This window comes from Papio anubis, chromosome 13 (assembly GCF_008728515.1).
Source record: "Papio anubis isolate 15944 chromosome 13, Panubis1.0, whole genome shotgun sequence".
Classification (NCBI taxonomy): domain Eukaryota; kingdom Metazoa; phylum Chordata; class Mammalia; order Primates; family Cercopithecidae; genus Papio; species Papio anubis.
Genome location: NC_044988.1, coordinates 66,798,376 through 66,818,238, shown reverse-complemented (window position 1 = coordinate 66,818,238; position 19,863 = coordinate 66,798,376). Strand labels below are relative to the sequence as shown.

At 47.5% G+C, this 19,863-nt stretch overlaps 1 protein-coding gene across 2 annotated transcripts in view; it reads right to left on the bottom strand.

Moving 5' to 3' along the window:
- TMOD1 (tropomodulin 1) overlaps window positions 1-19,863 on the bottom strand; it is a 91,834-nt gene that overhangs the window by 12,483 nt on the left and 59,488 nt on the right. For both annotated transcript variants that reach the window (XM_009188455.3, XM_003911471.4), the window contains exons 5-8: window positions 18,764-18,853; window positions 17,410-17,540; window positions 15,621-15,728; window positions 12,503-12,646 (exon numbers count right to left, since the gene is read on the bottom strand). In XM_009188455.3, the coding sequence (XP_009186719.2) occupies window positions 12,503-12,646; window positions 15,621-15,728; window positions 17,410-17,540; window positions 18,764-18,853 (473 nt within the window). The remainder of the gene's footprint in view (window positions 1-12,502; window positions 12,647-15,620; window positions 15,729-17,409; window positions 17,541-18,763; window positions 18,854-19,863) is intronic.

The following is a 19,863-nucleotide window of genomic DNA, read 5'->3' as shown; positions in this document are numbered from 1 at the left end:
CTGTATATATAAGTAAAGACTTGTATATTGAAAACTATAAAACAACACTGAAATACATTAAAGAAGACCTAAATAAATATAAAAACATCCTGTGGATCTTAAGTCTTCATGGATCAGAAGACTTAATATTGTTAATATTGCAATATTACCAAATTGATTAAAAGAGTCAATGCTATCCTTATCAAAACTCCAGGTGCCTTTTTTTTTTTTTTTTCCAGAAATAGACAAGCTGATCCTAAAATTCACATGAAAATGAAAGGAACCCAAAATAGCCAAAACAATCTTGGAAAAGAGGGACAAAGTTGGAGAACTCACATTTCCTGATTTCAAAATTGCTACCAAGTTATAGTAATTAAGACTTTGTGGTACTGGCATAAGGTAGATATATAGATGAATGGAATAGAATTGAGAGTCCAGAAATAAACCCACACATCTACAAACAATTTCTTTTCAAAAAGAACATCAAGACAATTCAATGGGGAAAAATTATCTTCTCAAGAAATGGTGCTGAGACAACTAGATATCCACATGTGAAAGAACGAATTTAGACACTACAAACAATACATAAAAATTAACTCAAAATAGATCAAAGACCTAAATGTAAGTGCTAAAACTATGAAACTATGATGAAAACATAGGTGTAAGTTTTTTGTGACCTTGGCGATGGTTTTTTAGATGTGACACCTAAAGCACAAACAACAAAAGAAAAAATAGATGTTATGCTTCATCAAAATTTAAAACTTTTGTGCTTCAAAGGACACAAGAAAGTGAAAAGACAACTCAAAGAATGGGAAAAATATTTTGTATTGACATTTGTAAAAATATCTGGTAGATATAGGATTTAAATATGAATGTATAAAGAACTATTAGAACTCAACAGTAAAAACACAAATAATTTATAAATGGGCAAAGGATTTGAATAGACATTTCTGTAAAGAAGATAAAAACGGCAAATAAATGTATGAAAAAGTGCTCATCATCAATAATTCAAAAAATGCAAATCAAACCACAATGAGATTCCACTTCACACACACTAAGATGACTGTAATAGAAAAGACAGACAGTAACAAGTATTGACAAGAATGTGGAGAAAGTGGCACCCTCATACGTTGCTGGTGGGAATATAAAACGGTGTCACTGCTTTGAAAGACAGTTTGGCAGTTCCTCAAAAAGTTAAACATAGAGCTACCATATGACCCAGCAATTCCACTCCTGGGTGGAAAATAAAAACATAAGTTCACACGAAAACTTGTTCATGAATGCTCATAACAGCATTATTCAGAATAGCCAAAAGAAGAAACAACCCAAATGTCCACCATCTGATGAATGGATACACACAACATGGTAGATCCTTACAGTGGAGTATTACTCAGCTAGAAAGGAAATAAAGTTCTGATATGTGCTATTATACAACATGAATGACCCTGGAAAACATTGTGCTAAATGAAAGAAGCCAGACACAAAGGCCATATATTATATGATTCCATTGATATGAAATGCCTAGATGAGGCAAATCCATAGTGATGGAAAGGAGGTTAGTGGTTGCCAGGGGCTGGGGGAGGGGATAAAAGCAGAATGAGAGCTAGTGGGTATAGAGTTTCTTTTTTGAGTGATAAAAATTTTCTGGAATTAGATAGTGCTGATAGTTGCAGAACCTTGTGAATACATCAAAACCCACTGAATTGTACCTTTTAAAAGGATGAATCGTGTGGTGTGTGAAGTACATGTCAATTAGAAAAAATTCCACAGTAAAAAAAAAAATTAGAAAATGGGGAAAAGAGATGAAGGGACATTCACTGAAGAGGATGTACATATTGCAGATAGTCACATGACACGATGTTCAACATCATGACCTATCACAGAAATGCAAATCAAAATCACAATGAGATGTCACTACATACCTAACAAAATCTCTAAAATAAAAATTAGCAACAACACCAAATGTTGGTGAGAATGTGGAGAAACTGGCTTACTCATAAACTACTGGTGGGTCTAGAAAATGGCACACTGTGCACAAGAGTTGAGTTTCTTAAAATGCAGTTGGACTCCTGGGTATTTATCCCAGAGAAATTAAAACATATGTTTACATAAAATCTGTACATGAATGTTTATAGCACCTTTATATGTAATAGACAAACCTGGAAACAACCCAGATGTCCTTCAACAGGTGAGTGGTCAAACAAACCATGGTACATCCACGCCATGGAATACTACTCACCAGTGAAAAAGAGCAAACTATTGGTACACGCAACAACCTGGATGAGTCTCCATAGAATTATGCCAAGTGGAAAAAAAAAAAAAAAAAGCCAGTCCAAAATGGTTACATAGCGTATGATTTTCATTTAGATAACATCATATATATAACATTCTTTAAATGACAAAATATTAAAATGGAAAACACGTTAGTGGTTGCCTGGGGTTAAGGAGGCAGGAGGAAGAGACAAGTGAGCTTGACTACAAAAGGGGAATATGAGCGATCCCTGTGACGGAAATATTTTGTATCTTGACTGTATCAATGTTACTATCCTTGCTGTGATACAAAACTACAGTTCCCACCTAAACTCCATAGAGTACAAGGGACCTCTCTGTTCCCTCCCTCCCTCCCCTCCCTCCCTTCCTCCCTCCCTCCCTCCCTCCCTTCCTTCCTCTTTCTTTTCTGAGACAGAGTCTCACTCTGTTGCCCAGGCTGGAGTGTAGTGGTGCAATCTTGGCTCACTGCGGCCTCTGTCTCCCAGGTTCAAGCGATTCTCCTGCCTCAGGCTCCCAAGTAGCTGGGACTACAAGCATGTGCCACCACACCCAGCTAATTTTTTGTGTTTTTAGTAGAGATGGGATTTCACTATGTTGTCCAGGCTGGTCTCGAACTCCTGGCCTCAAATGATCCACCCATCTCAGCCTCCCAAAGTGCTGGGATTATAGGTGTGAGCCACTACACTCGACTCCTCTGTATTATTTCTTACAGCTGCATACTAGTCTGTAATTATCCCCAAATTTTAAAAGTTTAATAATTAAAAAAAAAAAAAACCAGAAATAGAAACCAAACAGAAATACACAACCACCTCTAATGGCTCCCCATTGCCAAGAACTGCTGCTATTTACTGCGTTCCAGGCCCTGCCTAGTGCCCCACTTGCATGATCTCAGCTCATTCCCTCACTAAGCCAACAGGACAGAGCCCCACCTCCTCAGCCTGGCACTCAAGGCCCTCACAAATGACTCCTTGCTTTCCTTCCCTCTCTCCTTCCTTACTCAGCCTGTTTATCTCTGGCAGTCTGATAATGGCACCTGGTGCAGACAGAGGTCTACTCCTAAAAGCTTATGTGCCTCCACGTGGAATGCTTTTAGCCGCCCTGTATGTATATCCCTATTGCTTTAATATGCACTGCAAATTCCCCCTCCCCATGAGGCTTTTCCTGATCCTGACCCCAGGAAATGATCTCTCCCCATTCCACACTCAAGCGCACATTGGATGTCCCTCCCTACACCTAGCAGAGTCCATCTGCCTTACTTGAGTCACCCGCCTCTATAGCTGTCTCACCAGTTAGAACTGTATTGTCCAATACAGTAGCCACAGTAGCTACTAGTCTCATGTGGCTCTATATATCTAAATAATTAAAATGAAAACGATGCATAGTTCAGTTTCTCAGTCCTATTAGCCACATTTCTAGTGCTTGATAGCCACTGGTGGCCGGGCGCAGTGGCTCGCACCTATAATCCCAGCACTCTGGGAAGCTGAGGCAGGAGGATCACTTGAGATCAGGAGTTTGAGACCAACCTGGGCAGGCAACATAGAGAAAACTCGTCACTACAAAAACCAACAAACAAATAGCCACTGGCTGGAGACTACCATGTTGGTTAGTGCAGATATGGAACAGTTCCATCATCACAGAAAGTTCTATTGAACAGTGCTGCTGTAGACCATGAGCTCCCGGGTAAGACATAGTACACAGTTTCTCTCAGTCGAGGTGTGTGGAATTGAATTGAATAGCGGAAATAGGAACGTGCTTGGGAGGGATAGAGGGGACATCAGCCCAGTATCCAAATGGACAAGCACGAATTGCAGCTGAGACTCTTGATTGAGAACTCCCCCCAGGTATTCTGAGTTCACCAGAGCTCATCTAGGTTCAGACTGGACTCAGAAAGCTGGCCACAGCAGGCAGAGGGACACTGGTGAAATTCCACCGGCCCCTCTGGCAAGGATCCTAAGAATGCCGGGAAGAGGTCAGGTCTGTCCTTGGAGGACTCAGCACAGCTCTGGAATCTGGCTGTTTTGGCCTGGAGATGGTACAGCAACCATCTGAGGCCCCAAGAAGGAACTGGCAGCTCCTCTATCCACCCTACCCAGTTAGCAGGAACCCTTGCCTCGTGTTGAGGTCACTTGCTGGAAATGCCCTGCTAAAACTCAGGATGGGCTAGTCTCAGAAAGTACTGGTCTCCCCTGAGTGAAGGGGCTACCGGGGACTTCGAGGGCTGCCTCTGCAAAGTTGATGCTTCGTGCAGAGTACAAAGCCCCTTGACATGCATTGCCCCATTCAACCTGTCTACATCCCTGGGAGGTGAGCAGGGCAGGCAAGAGCCAGCTTAGAGATGAGTAAACTGAACCCATGCGTAGATGGAAGCTGGACCATGCTCCCTCGACTTATTCATGACAGAGCCAAGGTTTGACCTTGACCCGGGGCTGGAAGGACTGCAGAGGTTCTTGTAGGCCCAGTTCTCACATTAGTGTCCAATATCCTGGGATACACACAGATGTGTCTGGGTGTGTGTGACAAGGTACAGGATTCCATTAGATAATCATGATCTTCCAAGAGTGTTCATCTCAGACCAAACCCATTCTTTTTACACTAAGGAGTAAAGTAGAACATGTGATACATCTTACAATAAGACTTAAGATGTCAAAGAAGCTTCATCCTTCTCTGACTCCGGGGACCCTGAGACTAAAAGGACTCATTCATTTTATAGATGAGAGAAGCAGTGGCTAGGGAGCCAGGACTAAAAACCAGTTCTCTTCCTTATTTTTCAAGTAACTTATTTAGTGATTACTGCATGCCAAACAATGTCATAAACATTTTACGAAAGCTAATTCATTTTCTCCTATCAATCCAAGGAATATGTACTACTATCATTATTTTCATTTATTTTATTTTATTTATTTTTTGAGACAGAGTCTTGCTCTCTCGCCCAGGCTGGAATGCAGTGGCGCGATCTCGGCTCGCTACAACCTCTACCTTCTGGGTTCAAGCAATGCTCCTGCCTCAGCCTCCTGAGTAGTGCCACCATGCCCGGCTAATTTTTATATTTTTAGTAGAAACGGGGTTTCACCATGTTGGCCAGGCTGGTCTTGAACTCCTGACCTCAAGTGATCCACCCGCCTTGGCCTCCTAAAGTGCTGGAATTACAGGCATGAACTCCCATGCCCATCCTCATTATTCTCATTTTATAGGCAAGAAAAATGAAGCACAGAGGTATTAAGAAAATTTTCCCAAATCCCAGAATGGGTCAGTTGCAGAACCAGGATTGGAACATAGGCAGTCAGCTCCAGAGTCTGTGCTGGTTTCCACCTCACTTAAGTGCCTGTGAGAATGATCAGAGGCAGAAGTAGGACTGACGAGAGGAACTACGGGCAGATGGTGTTTGGCTCAACATGGAGGATTGCCTCTGACCATCTGAAGTGTCCACACACTGAGGAGCTGCCTGGTAGGGTAGTGAGCCGCTTGTGCCTGGAAGTATGTAAAGGGGGAGAGATCATGGGCTTGGTCATGCCCGGACTGGCAACAGTCTCTGGGCAGCAGAGCCAGGGACAGGGTGGTCGGGGAAGAACTCTTGTTCCCCTTCAGATTTGCTTGAGAAGTAAATAAACCACTTGTGAATAAATATAACCTCATTATTAAAAATTCAAGTGATACTAACACAGATTGAGTAAAACGAAAGAGTCTCCCTCACCCCATTTATTCCCAGTCCCACCCCCTTCCGTAGAAGTAACCACCATGGCCAATGAGTTGTGTTTCTATGCATGAAGTATAAGACAGAAATGTACAGGGGTTTGTTTTGTTTTGTGGTACTTGTTTCTTCTTTAAATGAATTCATACTATACTTACTGTTCTGCAACTTGCCTTTTTCATTTTATTTTTATTTATTTATTTATTTATTTTTTGGAGACAGGGTCTCACTCTGTTGCCCAGGCTAGAGTGCAGCAGTGCAAATCAGTGCAATCATAGCTCACTACAGCCTCCGACTCCTGGGCTCAAGTGATCCTCCTGCTCAGCCTCCCAAGTAGCTAGGACTACAGGCACGTGTTACCATGCCTGGAGAATTTCCTTTTTTTTTTTTTTTTTTTTTTTTTTTAACAGAGATGGGGTCTTGCTATGTTGACCAGAATGGTCTTGAATTCCTGGTCTCTAGTGATCTCCCTCCTTGGCCTCCCAAAGTGCTGGGATTACAGGTATGAGCTGTCATGCCCAGCCTGCCTTTTTCATTTAATATTTTGCAAAGCTCTTTCCGAGTCAGTACACAGAGAATGACCTTATTCCTTCCATTGGCTTCACGGGATGCCCTGGTGTAGGTGGATATTTAGGTTACTTCCGTTTTTTCCTGTTACGAACAACGCGGCAGTGGCAGGGGTGGGAGGGGGTATTCCTCAGGCTCCCCACGGAGATCAGAACTGCTGGGTTGAAAGATAAGCACTTTCGAATTAAAATTGAGACTGCTCTGCCTAAAGGATGTAAAAGTTGGCATGCCCTTCAGCAATGTGTGACAGCTGTGTGTCCTCACACCTTTACCGTGTCAGAGCATTACCCATCTGATGAGAAAGAGATCAGATTTGCTTTTGAACAAAATGACCAACCAACACCTTAGGTGTTACACGCTGTATCCTGGAGCCGGTGGCTCTGAGACCCCCTTTCTGGCCAGAAGCACCAGGAACATGTGCTCACTTTGGATGTCAAATGTCCAAAGAATCTCACTTTGGACATTTGATGGGGCCAATTCTGGCCGTTCCCAGATGATGTGGACAACTGGGAATACTTCAAAACACAACAGAAAGGAGCTCTCGGAATTATGTTGTCCAACTCCAGAGTCCCAAACCCTAACTGACATTAAAATTCCCTCCGTCTCCCAGCTGTTTACACACCCCCAGGATTGGAACTCCTCCCCCTTTGAGGTACCTGCTCCATCCTGGGGTAGCTTTGCTAGTTACAGAGGTCTTTCTGGACAACTCCTGTGACACAAAATTCTTACTATGATGACTTAATATCTGCAAAATTCTTTGATCCTCCTCCGTCCAAAAGGTGGTGCCTGATTTCCCTCCCCTTGAATGTGGGTTGTGCTTTGTGACTCAGTTTTAATAAATAGCATATAGTGGAAATGACTTTGTGTAACTTCTGAGGCTGGGTCATAAAAGGCATTTGAGGCTTTCTTCTTTCTCTGCCTTGGCTCACTCACTCTGGGAGAAGTTAGCTGCCATATTGTGAGGACATTCCAACAGCCCTAGGCCGGTGCACACAGCAAGGTGCTGAGGTCTCCTGCCCATGCCATGAGGGAGCCATGGTGGAAGCAGTTCTTCCACCTCGGATCACGCGCTCTGGGCGAAGTCAGCCGGCCACACTGCTCCTGGATTCCTGGCCCTCAGAAATGGTGAGTTAATATATGTTTATTGTTGTTTTATGCCAGGGCTCTGAGGCTGTTTAAGTTGCTGTATTTGGGGATAGTTTGTTACACAGCTACAGATAACTGATACACTCACAATGTTGAGTAAAAAAAGCCAGATACAAATCATTCAATCTGGGAAAACAAGACAGCACAATCCATCTACTTTAACTTCTCTTCAAAATATTAAGCACATCCTCATGTCAAATATTGGAATAAAAAGTGGGGAAGCGGCCACTACCCCAGACATTATACATATTCTCATTTGTGGGGCTCACCCCAGGCCTTGTCTGGCCTGGGGAGCAGGGCCCCCCTGTGCCCTGGGGGTCCTGGGGAAGAGCAGCTCTGTGGGGATTTTGGAGAGTTTGGTGAGAGCAGCAGAGAAGCCATGTGTGGAGATGGCCTGTTTGGCCTGGGCCGGGCCTGCAGGCTCCCTCGGGGCCCACAGGGTCTCTCCCATCCATCCATCAGTGCAGCCAGGATACTGCAGCTCCAACCCAGCTCTGCCACTAACCTGGCCCGTGGCCTTGGGCTAGTCCCATCCTTTCTCTCATCCTCAGTCTCCCGGCCTGTGAAAGGAGGACTAGGCTAGACGTCGTCTCAGTGCCTTCTGGCTCTGGTGCCTGCTCTGCCCTTTTCCAATTCATTGTGGTCTTGGCGCAATTGCAGGCGGCAACAGGACATTGCAGGAGATAGACTCTTTGAGTCAACAAACAGCTTCAAAGTCCTGGTTCCCAAACTGCATCCTGAGCCAGCACCGTGTCACCCTGGGCAGAACTCCCCAAGTCCCTTTCCCTGGCCGTATAAGGAGAAAGAAGGACAGAGACTTGCTGCCACAGGTTATAAGCACAGGACTGAGGAAAAAGCTCCCGTCTCCAAGGACCTCAGTGACTAACCAGGAATGAGGAATAAAGGAATAAATCAAATGCCACTCACCACCTCCTCTGTGTCACACTGCCCTGCCTCCCCCCAGTGGGGCTGGGACACCTGAAGGGGAGGCACTGGTGGCCTCCTCCTGAGCCTGAGTCAGCAGAGCCCCCTCCCTGAGACCTGCCTTCAGCCCCTCCCCTGCTGGACCCAACTCCAGTTAGGCAGGAGCACCTCCCCACAGCCCCCTGGTCCTGGGGGCCATAACCCCTGGCTGATCTCCTGGGCCCTGATACCCTCTCCTTGCCCCCAGTCCCCTCCCACCCAGCTGGAACCATCTTCCCAGAGCACAGCCACAGCCCACTTTCCCTAAACCTACCCATTCAAAGCTCTCTGACTCCTAATCCCCTTTCTGGCTTTCCTCTGGGGGTACGGTGAGTCTGTGTGGATGGGCTCCATGGCTTTTCCCACTCCTCTCTGCACCTGGGATACCATGGCCTCCATGTCACCTGAGATACTTTTCACCCTGTGGGTGGGAAGTCAGGGTCTACCCAGCATCTACGGGTTAATCTCAAAATCTGCCTCCTCCAAGCAACCCTCCCTGATCCCTATTCCTGACTGAGACTGCTCCCTCTGATGGACCTCACAGCCCACTGTCTGGCTGCTGGAGCACCTGGTATGATGGTCATTTCTGCAAACATCTTTCCTCCCATCTGGTGAGGAAGTTTCTGGAGGGCGGACCTGGAGCCTCAGTCCCACACACAGCCCAGCACCGTCCTGGCAAGCAGCCAGCGTTCATCAGCATGTCGAGATGAACCAGAAAAGAGGCTCATTGGATGGGGGTGGTGCTGACCAGTGCTCAGGCCCCAGGCCAGAGGACAGATGAGAAAAGCCAGGCTGATGTCACATGAAACTACAGCTGCTTCAAGAACCCAGACAGCCGTAGCATTATACATGGACTCTGGGGTCACACAGACCTGGGTTTGAATCTTGCCCCTCTCGCTTCTTGTGTGGCCTTGGGCAGGTTGCATAGCCTGCCTGGCACTCAGTTTCCTCATCTGTGATATGGGGATGGGTTGTAATGCCACTTACAGAGTCTTTGTGAACATTAAATTAGATAATAGACACAAAGTACCCAGTATGGTTTTGGCTCATGATAACCTGCTCAGGAAATTAACTCTTAGAATAGCGTGTGAATCCCCTAGATCACCTTCCCAGTAATTCTAGAAGTTAACAACTTCAGTTTACATCTGTTATCTCCTTAGAAGCAGAGATTCTTATAATCCCCATTTTACAAGCAAGGAAACTGAGGCTCAGGGAAGTGAATGTTTTTGAACCAGGGTGTTCCGCTAAGGTAAGAGCAAAGGTTAGCATGGGCTCCATCTTGGACTCTGGGGGGGTAGCGTGTGGAGGGAAGGGGCAACTCCCTGGCAGCTGCCACCACAGTGACCTGAAGCCAGTGCTCCCAGTCTTCTTTGGCTGACATTCTGCCCTGGGAGTTAAGTTTCAGCTGACTATGGGTAGACCCTGACCTCCTGCCAGGCCAGGCTGGGATTCACATGAGTAGCCAATCCCAGGGCCTGGCCCAGAGCTGCTGCCAAGCCTGCTGCATGCCTTTGTTCCATCTGCTCTGCCCCTCTTGCCTCCAATGGTGCAGAGTCAGCAATGGCTAAGGGAGGGCGCAGAAGGGGTAGGGGTGGGGATGGCCTGAGAATGAGCGAGGCAGCAGCAAGACCACCGGCACACGAGAGATGCAAGGAGTCCAATGCAACAAATGCACGTGACACGGCTGCTGCCAGCTCATGTGACTGCTTTATATAAACTAGAAAAAAGTACCCTCTCTGGGTGAACAAAGCCCCATACTGAGGCACACAGCTCGGAGAGTGGATTCCGGGTTGAATTTTGCTCTCTGCTGCCTCATTGTGCTGTGAACAATATGCACGACCATCCAGGGCAAACTTCCTTACCAGGCACCCTTGAAGGGCAAGGTCCTGAGCTGGGCACTGAGATAAGGAGATGCCTCAGACATAGCACCAGCTTCTGGGAAGCTCAAGGGAAGCCAAGGTGCTAGGGGAGCCCAGAGGAAGAGGTATCTAACTCTCTTTGGGCAGAGGTTTGGAGGAGCCATGGCAGACTAGTGGGAGAAGACAGTAATAACCTGGATCTCAAAGAAAAAAAAAGCCCTGATGCATGATGTGCCTATTTGCCAATTTCCATAGTGTAAATACTCCCACCTACCATGAGCAATTCAAGGCACTGATGTGACATCGTTGGTCTCGGGAAGAGATATCCACAATCAGCTCTTGCAAGCTGGTGCAAGCTGTCTCTAGAACACCACTAAGATAAAGAGAAGCCTCAACTAAACCCAGAAGGCAGAGAAGAGGGTAGAGGCAGGGGAGGACATTCCACGAGGAGGAAAAGGAATGGAGGCATGAAAGTGAGTGGGGAGCAAGTTGTGAATGGTTTTGAAAGGGTTATGGTTGGGGAAGGGACAGTCAAAGTCTTCTGGAGGTTGGTAATGTTTCGTTTCTTGACCTGGACAGGGGTTACATGCCTGTTATGATTCCTTAAGTTGTGTATTTAAGTTTTATGCAGTTTTCTGTATGTTTGCCATATTTTACAATAAAAAAGTTAAAAACTTGTGATAGTCTGACTCAGGTATAACCACTGTTTAGAATTTTGTAATATTTCATTCCAATCTTTTTCTCATACATACATTTATACAACCATTCAGCAAAAATTTTCATGTAGTAGGAAAAAACAACTGAGTCCCCATTCATAAAAAAGAAAGCATTTTAACATCAAAAGCAACATGCTACGCTGGAAGAAGTGCGAGTTTTAGAGTCAAGGAGACCTGGATTCACATCCTGCTTCCTTTTTTTTTTTTTTTTTTTTTTTGAGACGGAGTCTCGCTCTGTCGCCCGGGCTGGAGTGCAGTGGCCGGATCTCAGCTCACTGCAAGCTCCGCCTCCAAGGTTTACGCCATTCTCCTGCCTCAGCCTCCCGAGTAGCTGGGACTACAAGCGCCTGCCACCTCGCCCGGCTAGTTTTTTTTTTGTATTTTTTAGTAGAGACGGGGTTTCACCGTGTTAGCCAGGATGGTCTGGATCTCCTGACCTCGTGATCCGCCCGTCTCGGCCTCCCAAAGTGCTGGGATTACAGGCTTGAGCCACCGCGCCGGCCACATCCTGCTTCCTAAATGCTGACCCTATGACTCTGAAAAAGGGGCTTATCATTGGCCTGTCTGGACTGTTTTCTGAAAACTGAGACTGATGATACCCACATTCTGTAGCGTTGTTGTGAAGATCAAATATGACGGATGTCAGATGTGTAGCTCAGAGCCTGTCCCACAGGAGACCCTCAACACATGTAACATATAAGATATTGTTATTAGCATCCCCTTAGAAAGTCAGAGCTGAAAAAGTGGCTCTGCAGATAAATGACTAACCCACAGAAGTTACAGAGAAACGGTAACTCCATAAGAATAAAGACAAACTGGAATTTGCTTAGAGAGTAATCTGAATGGTGAGGAAACTCAAAAGCCCCATTGAACGGGGGTGAATGAAGAAAACTGGGGATTTTAACCTGGAGAAGGAGAGCTTAGTGGTTCATGAGATCTGTGCAACAGATGTCCTGGGTGAAGCAGAAAACAGAACTAAGCCCAACAAACAGGACTTACAGGGAGCTGACTTCTACCGGATATAAGGAAGAATGTGCTCATTGCCTAAGAATGGAAGTGGTGATGTTGGTAAGGAGTGTGTCCCCCATCATGAGAGGGACTCAAGCAGAACTGGAAGAGCACACAGTGGGAGCGATGAAGAAGGAAGGTGAGCATGATAGAGGGTTTGAACTTTGGGGACCTTGGAGGCGCCTCAAAGCTAGGCTCTGAGCTTCTATCATCAGCAGTCTCAGCTCCATTCAGCAGCATGGGAAAACTGCAAGCCAGCGAGCTGCATGTAGTAACAGACCTGAGGAGACCCTTGCCCATCTCACCTGGTTGTCAATTTTCAGTTCCACCAGAGAAGTGTTGTATGGGAGGGCTTCCACCAGGCGCAGGATCCCAGCTCCAGAAATGAAGTTGGATTCCACGTTCAGTGTCTTCAACACCTTGTTCTCCTTGAGCATCTCAGCAAGGGCCTTGAAGCACAAGAGAAAGCAAGGATACCCATGAGTCATCCTGAGCAAGGCTGGGGGCCCCTCTGGGTAGGTCCTAAGACACCTAGGGGAACAGGAGGATGATCCCCACCACGTCCTTCACCAAGCACAACTCTGACGGTGTCTCTCCTCTCCTGCAACCCCCCATGGCTCCTGATCCCCCACAGGAGAATTCTATGCTGCTTAACCCACATCCAAAGCTTCTATGACCTGGGTCTACTCCCCTGTCCAGAGTCAACTGTCACTGCTCCTCTTCAGTGGGGTTACTCGCAGCTCCCCATGCCTGCTCAGTGCTTTTCCAGTTTGTCTCTGCCCTTTCTATCCCTCCCACCTGGAATTCCCTTCCCTTTCTGCTTCCCTGTCCAAGCTCTGCCCATCTTTCCAGGCCATTCTCAATGCCCCTTGCTCCAAGAGCTCTTGCTGACGTTCCCCAGCTAGATGTAGCCTACCCTCTTGAATCCTCATAGAATGGAGCCGTACTTCCCTCATTATGGACCTTGGATTCCTCTGTTCGGAGTTGTTTTCATACCGGCGTTGTCTCTGCCATTAGACTATATACTCCTGGTGGGCTGAAAAGGCATCCTATCTATCCCATGTTGCCCACAGTACCCAGCACATAGTAGGCCCTCAGGCATTGTTCATTGAGTGCCCAGTGGAGTCTCGACCTCCCGTACATACTCCCCACTTGTCTCTTTACTGCCCTGTGGAAATTCCTTGGAGACGTGGTTTTCTTCATCTGAGCACTACAGAGCAGAAGAGGGAAGCCTGGGAAACCACCCACTGGGCAAGTGACCAGGGCAAACTGGAGAAGAGGAGCTTAGGTGGCCCCTAGCACGTTTCAGAAGAACTCAGCCAGGGGGTGTAGATGACAATCAGAGCCTCTGAAGGAAATGAGGTAATTAGCAGTTGGTGGAAACGATGTGTCATGGAGGAAAAAAGACACCAGCAGCTGATAGGACATACTGAGCAGTGGGCCCTGCTGCCTGAAAGGACGCTCCGAGCCAGGAATGCCTACCCCATTGCCCCGGCCTTGCTGAGACCTGCCGAGAGGCTAGCTCCCAGAAGCCCTCTGTTTTGAAATCATCACCCCCTCCTCAGTGCCCTTCACTTCAGTGTGCCCCTGGGATGGCATGTCAGCTTTCTCTGTGATGGTGTCTCTGACTTGGCTGGCCCTCCTGAGGGAAAGGACCCAGCCAGAGTCCTCTCTGTATCCTCCACCAGAACCCTCCTGCTCCCAGGAAAGGCCTGGCCTGGCTTAATCAAATGTAATTTAAAAACAAAAAAAAAAACAAAATAACAACCAGTAGGCAATCCTCCAGGCTGATCCAACTGGACATGCCGGTGGCTGAGCAGGTCCTGGAGGCCCTGTCTTGCCAGGTGTTAACTCCTTGTATGCTGGGTCCCAGTGGAGAAACTGGGGCCCAGGAGAAAAGCTAAGGCAGGCAGTGGGGGCACTGACAGAGCTCTGGCAGCCTGATTTACCAACTGGCCCAGAAGCATCTGAGTGTTCGACATGGGCATACTGGTATGCACGGGCTGATATCAGCTGTTGGTCTGGCAGAGTCCATGCCCAAAAAGCATTTGTGGACCTGAGCTGAGGGCCAGTGTGGACGTGCTTGGTTTCTGACCCATGACATAGTAGCATACAGGGCATGTGGCTTTGCCAGCTGTGTTCCTATGGGCAAGGAACCATGGAGATCTGAGGTCTGAGGTCAGAGGTCATCAGTCCAGAGGTTCCCCACTGACAGCAATGAGAGACTGTGAGCTATTTCTATTATTTCAAAAATATGAAAGAACGCTGTCCTACCTATTTTAAGAATCAGAAAAAAATTGATTGCTACAGAGTGGTTAATTACTAGCCCTGATAAACTAGTTTCTGCCCTTCTTGCAGGAATCTAGCTTTGCAGTAATCACACTGTACTGTTATCCTTTAGTTGTCTGCTTGGCCAAATGGACCAGAATCTTTATAAAAGTGGACGCTGAGACTGTTCAGTCACAGTTGCATTCCAAGAACCTAATTCAGTTTTGGGCACAGAGAGACTCTTAATACATACGTGCTGGATGTTTAAAAAGAAGAGTTGATGGCTACTTCAGAGTAAGTACAATTTAGTTTGATCAGAAATATATTTTGAGACTTGGTAAAATAAAATTGATCATTGGGACCTGCTGATGAAACCATCGTTTTTATTTTTTTATTTATTTATTTATTTATTTATTTATTTATTTTTGCGATGGAGCCTCGCTCTGTCGCCCAAGCTGGAGTACAGTGGTGCAATCTCGGCTCACTATAACCTCCGCCTCCTGGGCTCAAGCACTTCCCCTGCCTCAGCTTCCTGAGTAGCTGGGATTACAGGCGTGCACCACCACACCCAGCTAATTTTTATACTTTTAGTAGAGACAGGGTTTCACCATATTGGCCAAGCTGGTCTCAAACTTCTGACCTCAAGTGATCCACCCATCTCGACCTCCCAAAGTGCTGGAATTACAGGTGTGAGCCACCGCACCCAGCCAAAACCATTGATTTTTAGAGATGGAGAAACTGAGGAACAGGGAAGGGCAGGCCCTTGTTCTAATATGATATGCTGAGTGAAGACAGAGACAGATGTAGGGGTCATGTGACTGCACTGGAATTGCAGGTCCACCCCTCACTTGCTGTGTGACTGGACAAAACAAGTCACCTGACCTCTCTCAACCCTAGATTCTTTAAGTGCAAAGTGGGGAGACCTGCACATCTGAGACCAGAGGTGGTTGTGAGGATTGGCCAGGATGACGTGTAGGTGGTGCCAGGTGATAGCCGTTCCCTCTACACCCCCTCATGGCTCCTGGTCCAGTGCCTTTCACTGTACCACATAGAGTTCTTTGTTAGTGGGATACAACCAGTCCTGAGACCACATATTTCAACCCTTCTGTTTCAAGGCCCCCTATCCACAATGCAACAGAACATAAAGGTACATACATACGCCACGGGGTCATTACTCCGCGTCCCCACGATGCTGAACTTCTTCACATATGAGTTTTCTTTCAGGGCTTCTGCATATGCCTTGAGGGTGGGGATGGGGATATTCTGCACAAAGAAAGACAACAGAGAGAGTGATCAGAAGCCTCACCTGGGACAGGCTGAGGCAGATGGATAAGCCTGGATCCTCGCTGATTCCTGGCAAGTCTCTGGCCAAAAAGCTGAGTGGGCAAAAGGTTCAGGCTTTGTCCCAGATGACTGAGATTTGGGGAGAACTTTCTAGTAAACAGATTTAGAAAATCCTCCCTGAAATTTTCAGATAAGACCTGTAACCTCTTTCTTTGTGCACTTGGGGGCCAGAGAAGAGGCAAAAATTAAGGTATGTAGTATTGTGCAAAGAGCTAGGACTGCGGGTGTGGGGAGGGGCTGGAACCTGGCTTTGGTCGCAGTGATCGGCCATGTTTCTGACTTGCTGTGTGTCTCTGTGAAAGCCTCTTCCCCTCTCTAGCCCTGTTTCTGGAAAACAGGTAAGGGGGTTGCATATGATGCTCTTTAAGAGACGTCTACCCCAGGGGGTCTCTGCTCCGGCTGCGCATCAGAGACTCCTGGGGAACTTTTACAAAATGGTGATGCTTGGGCCGGCCCAGAACAACAGAATCAGAATCTCTAGGGTCAGGCCTGGGCGTTGGTATGTATTTTTTAATCTTCTCAGGTGAAAACCACTGATCTGGTTAAACAGGCTCACAGTGCAGAGGGGAAACTGAGGCCTAGAAGAGGCTGGGGCCTCACAGGGAGATTCCATCCCTCATGCGGCCCTGAGGCAGCATTTGCTGCCAGCATGCAGCATTCTCAATTGGGCCAATGTCTCCTACTGGGCACAGGAAAGCAAACATGGCTGTGTTTTTACCAATCTCATTTCAGAGCGTCACTTTAGCTCCCGTGGGAGCAGAGCATGGGGAGGCCAGGTGGGGGTGAACACTAGGGCGTAGGTTTCCAATCTGATGGTGCTGTGGGGCTGGCAGCTGCTTAAAAGAAAGTGGAGAAGGAAAGAAATGGAACAGGCGCATGGGAGGCTGGCTTCTAGCCTTACCCTCACCCCCTCCCAGAACTAATCCGCTGTTCTCCGGGCAGAGCAGGTGGGTGGGCAGCTGCATTTGTCTCTGAATTCTTCCTGTGGCGGCCTGTTCAGGGTGGGACTGCCTGCCTACCTGTCCCTCCCCTACCCTGGGATCACATAAGGAAATGTCCACAGAGAAAAGGGCAGACAGCTTGGGATATTGCTTTACACATTTTGACCAACAGCTCCCTTCTGTGGCTGTAAAACGAGGCTGAATATGAATGTGATACAGCAGCAGCAATGGTACAGGGGAAGGACCTGCCCAGGGCCTGTGTTACCCCCGAGCCTAGTGGGCACTGGACTTTTCCAGCCTTGAGATCCCGTGCAGCAGCGTGTGTCTGACTCATGATTTTATCTCGGAGAATCTCTCAGTGTTTTGAATAACGTGGCAGGTTTCCAGATTGAAGCTGGGTTGGCCCATGCTAAACATCTGGGCCTGGTATCATCCTCAGAAAGAAACCAGGACTGCCAGATGCACTTGTTTACACTGCCCACCTCTCTTAAAGCCTCCCATTTGCAAAGGTTTTGTCCCTGTTCCTGATGCAGAAGCACCCGGAGTCCAAACAGGACCCTGTTTACTCTGCACAGCCAACCCTGGACCACTTGCGTTTGGGTGACATGGTCCTCCCTCCCCCACCCACATGCAGGTAAAGTGAAATAAATGGACCTTACCCGGATATTATTGAGGTTAACTTCTTCAAGTTTTGGGTCGTTGTTCTTTATCCTTTCCAGCGTTTCCTCTACGTCTGTTGAATTTGGTTCTTCGTCGGGCACAGGCTTGTATTGTGTGGGTTTAATCACGCCTAGAGTGACCGATAAAAGGGAGGTGGCTCACAGAAACAAGGGGCTCACTTTCTGCCAACACAGAGATACTCTGGAAAGGAGCGTGTGCAGACTTAGGGCATATGAAGGCTGCACATCGCAAGGACTGGGTGGGGGTAGGGGGCACCACTCAGAAGAAGCCCCGCAAGGGAGCCGGGAGGCTGGGGTTCTACTTGGACTCTGCTTTTGACGTCCTGCAAGAACTGGGTGAATTACTGACACTCTCTGAACCTTGGGTCTTCATCTGTAAAGCAGGGCTAGTCATTTTACCAGGGCTCATGACCTCAGTGGGCTCCTGGAAGGCTAAGAGGAAGCCCGGATGGGAAAGAAATGCATCAATCTTCCAGAGGGAGGAATAATTATATTTTGGCAGCCTCATTTCTGTTTGGGGCCAAAATGCCAGCTTTGGAACAATGCAGTGGAGTAATTAAGGCAATGCAATATTGGCATATTGGCACAGGAAAGGACAAAAGGGCTCATGAAACAGAGGAGGCACTTAGAAACAGACCCATGTGGACGATAAGGGCTGGGGCCCAAACCAATGGTGAAAGGATAAATCTTGCAAGGAATGGTGTTGGGTCTACTGGATATCAATTCAAAAAACTGAAAGTTTGATCTCATCCCACAGCACACACAAACATGAACTCCAGGTAGATTAAGAAGTTGAATATAAGGCCAGGTGTGGTGGCTCATGCCTGTAATCCCAGCACTTTGGGAGGCTGAGGCAGGAGGATTGCTTGAGTCCAGGAGTTCGAGACCAGCCTGGGCAACGGTGTGACCTCATCTCCATACAAAATAAACAAAATTAGCCAGGCATGCTGGCATACGCCTGTAGCCTCAGCTACTCAGGAGGCAGAGGTGGGAAGATCGCTTAAGCCCAGGAGATCCAGGCTGCAGTGAGCCAAGATTGTGCCACTGCACTCCAGCCTGGCTGACAGAGCAAGACCCTGTCTAAAAAAAGAAAAAGTTGAATATAAAAAGTAAATCTCTAAAACTTTTAGAGGAAAATATAGGAGAACATTTCTATAATATTGGGATAGAGAAGGCCTTTGTAAACAAGACACAAATCCCGGGAGACTCCAAGGAAAGGATGAACAGATTGGGCTATATAACATGTTAAAACTTCTGCAACGAGCCAGAGAACATCAGTGAGTGAAGGAAGCAAGAAGCATGAAGTCCCTCCTGGGGGCGGGCGCATACTCACTGTTGAGCCCCTCCTTGTTCATGATGGAGCTGCTGCTCAGGGCCTGGTAGTACTGCTGGTTGCTCATGAGCGTGTGCATGCCCAGGATCGCTGCAGGGACAAGGGAAGGGCTCGTGATGTGCCTCTGCAGACAGAAGAGCCTCCTAGGGACCCACACCCAAACCCCGGGAACTCTGGCTCACAGAGGTGGCAAGAAACACTTGCATGAAAACTTCAACATTTTATTTTACTTTTACTCTCCCCTCTATTGATGTGACTCTGAAATCCCCAGCCCCAGCCCAGGCTGCTCTGCCCCTGGCCTCTGATTCCCTGATGTCCTGCTGGCACATCCAGCTCAACGTGGCCAAACCAGAATGGCTCTTTCCAGCGACAGCCTCTTTCTGTAGAAGGCTCTCTTTCCATCTTGTCATCTTGCCTGTCCCTCAGGGTAAAACCTCAGGGAATGTGGCACCTTCTCCTCACAAGCCCATTTGACCGTCCCAGTGTCTTTGAGATCCGTCTCCCTCCCATCCCATCATCTCCGTCCTAGTGGAGGCCTGATCATTCCCTGGCTGTATTGTCACAGCTGTGTCATCACCGGTGTCCTGGTCTTGGCCTTTTCCTATCCTCTACCTCCCAGCATGCAGCACAGAGCAGTTGGAAAGGTCTTTCTGGAAATGCCAACCTGACCTCATTGCTCCCATGCTCAGCCATTCTTTCATCCATTCATTTTTTCAACATGTAACGAGGCCCACCCCAGCATTGTGTGCCAGGCTCTGGTGGGGACAGTGGAGAATAAGAAAGACTGGGTCTCCGCTCATGGAGCTGAAAGTATGCCGGGGGAGAGAGGAGCCAAGCGAGTTTCCGCACAATGAAAAACCAGCGCAGGGTATGGTGAGTGTGGCAGAGGAAAAGTTCAGTCCTAAGACAGCATAAAAGAGGAACTTGGGATGGGAAGGAGGTCAAGTTAAGAGAAGGGCTACAGACCATTCCGGGCAGAGGAATGCAGGTTGGAAAGCCTTGAGGTTCAGAGAGTGGCAGGCCAGTGAGGGAAGAAGGTCAGGTTGGCATCTCCAGAAAGACTTTTCCAGCTGTTCTGTGCTGCACATTGGGAGGTGGAC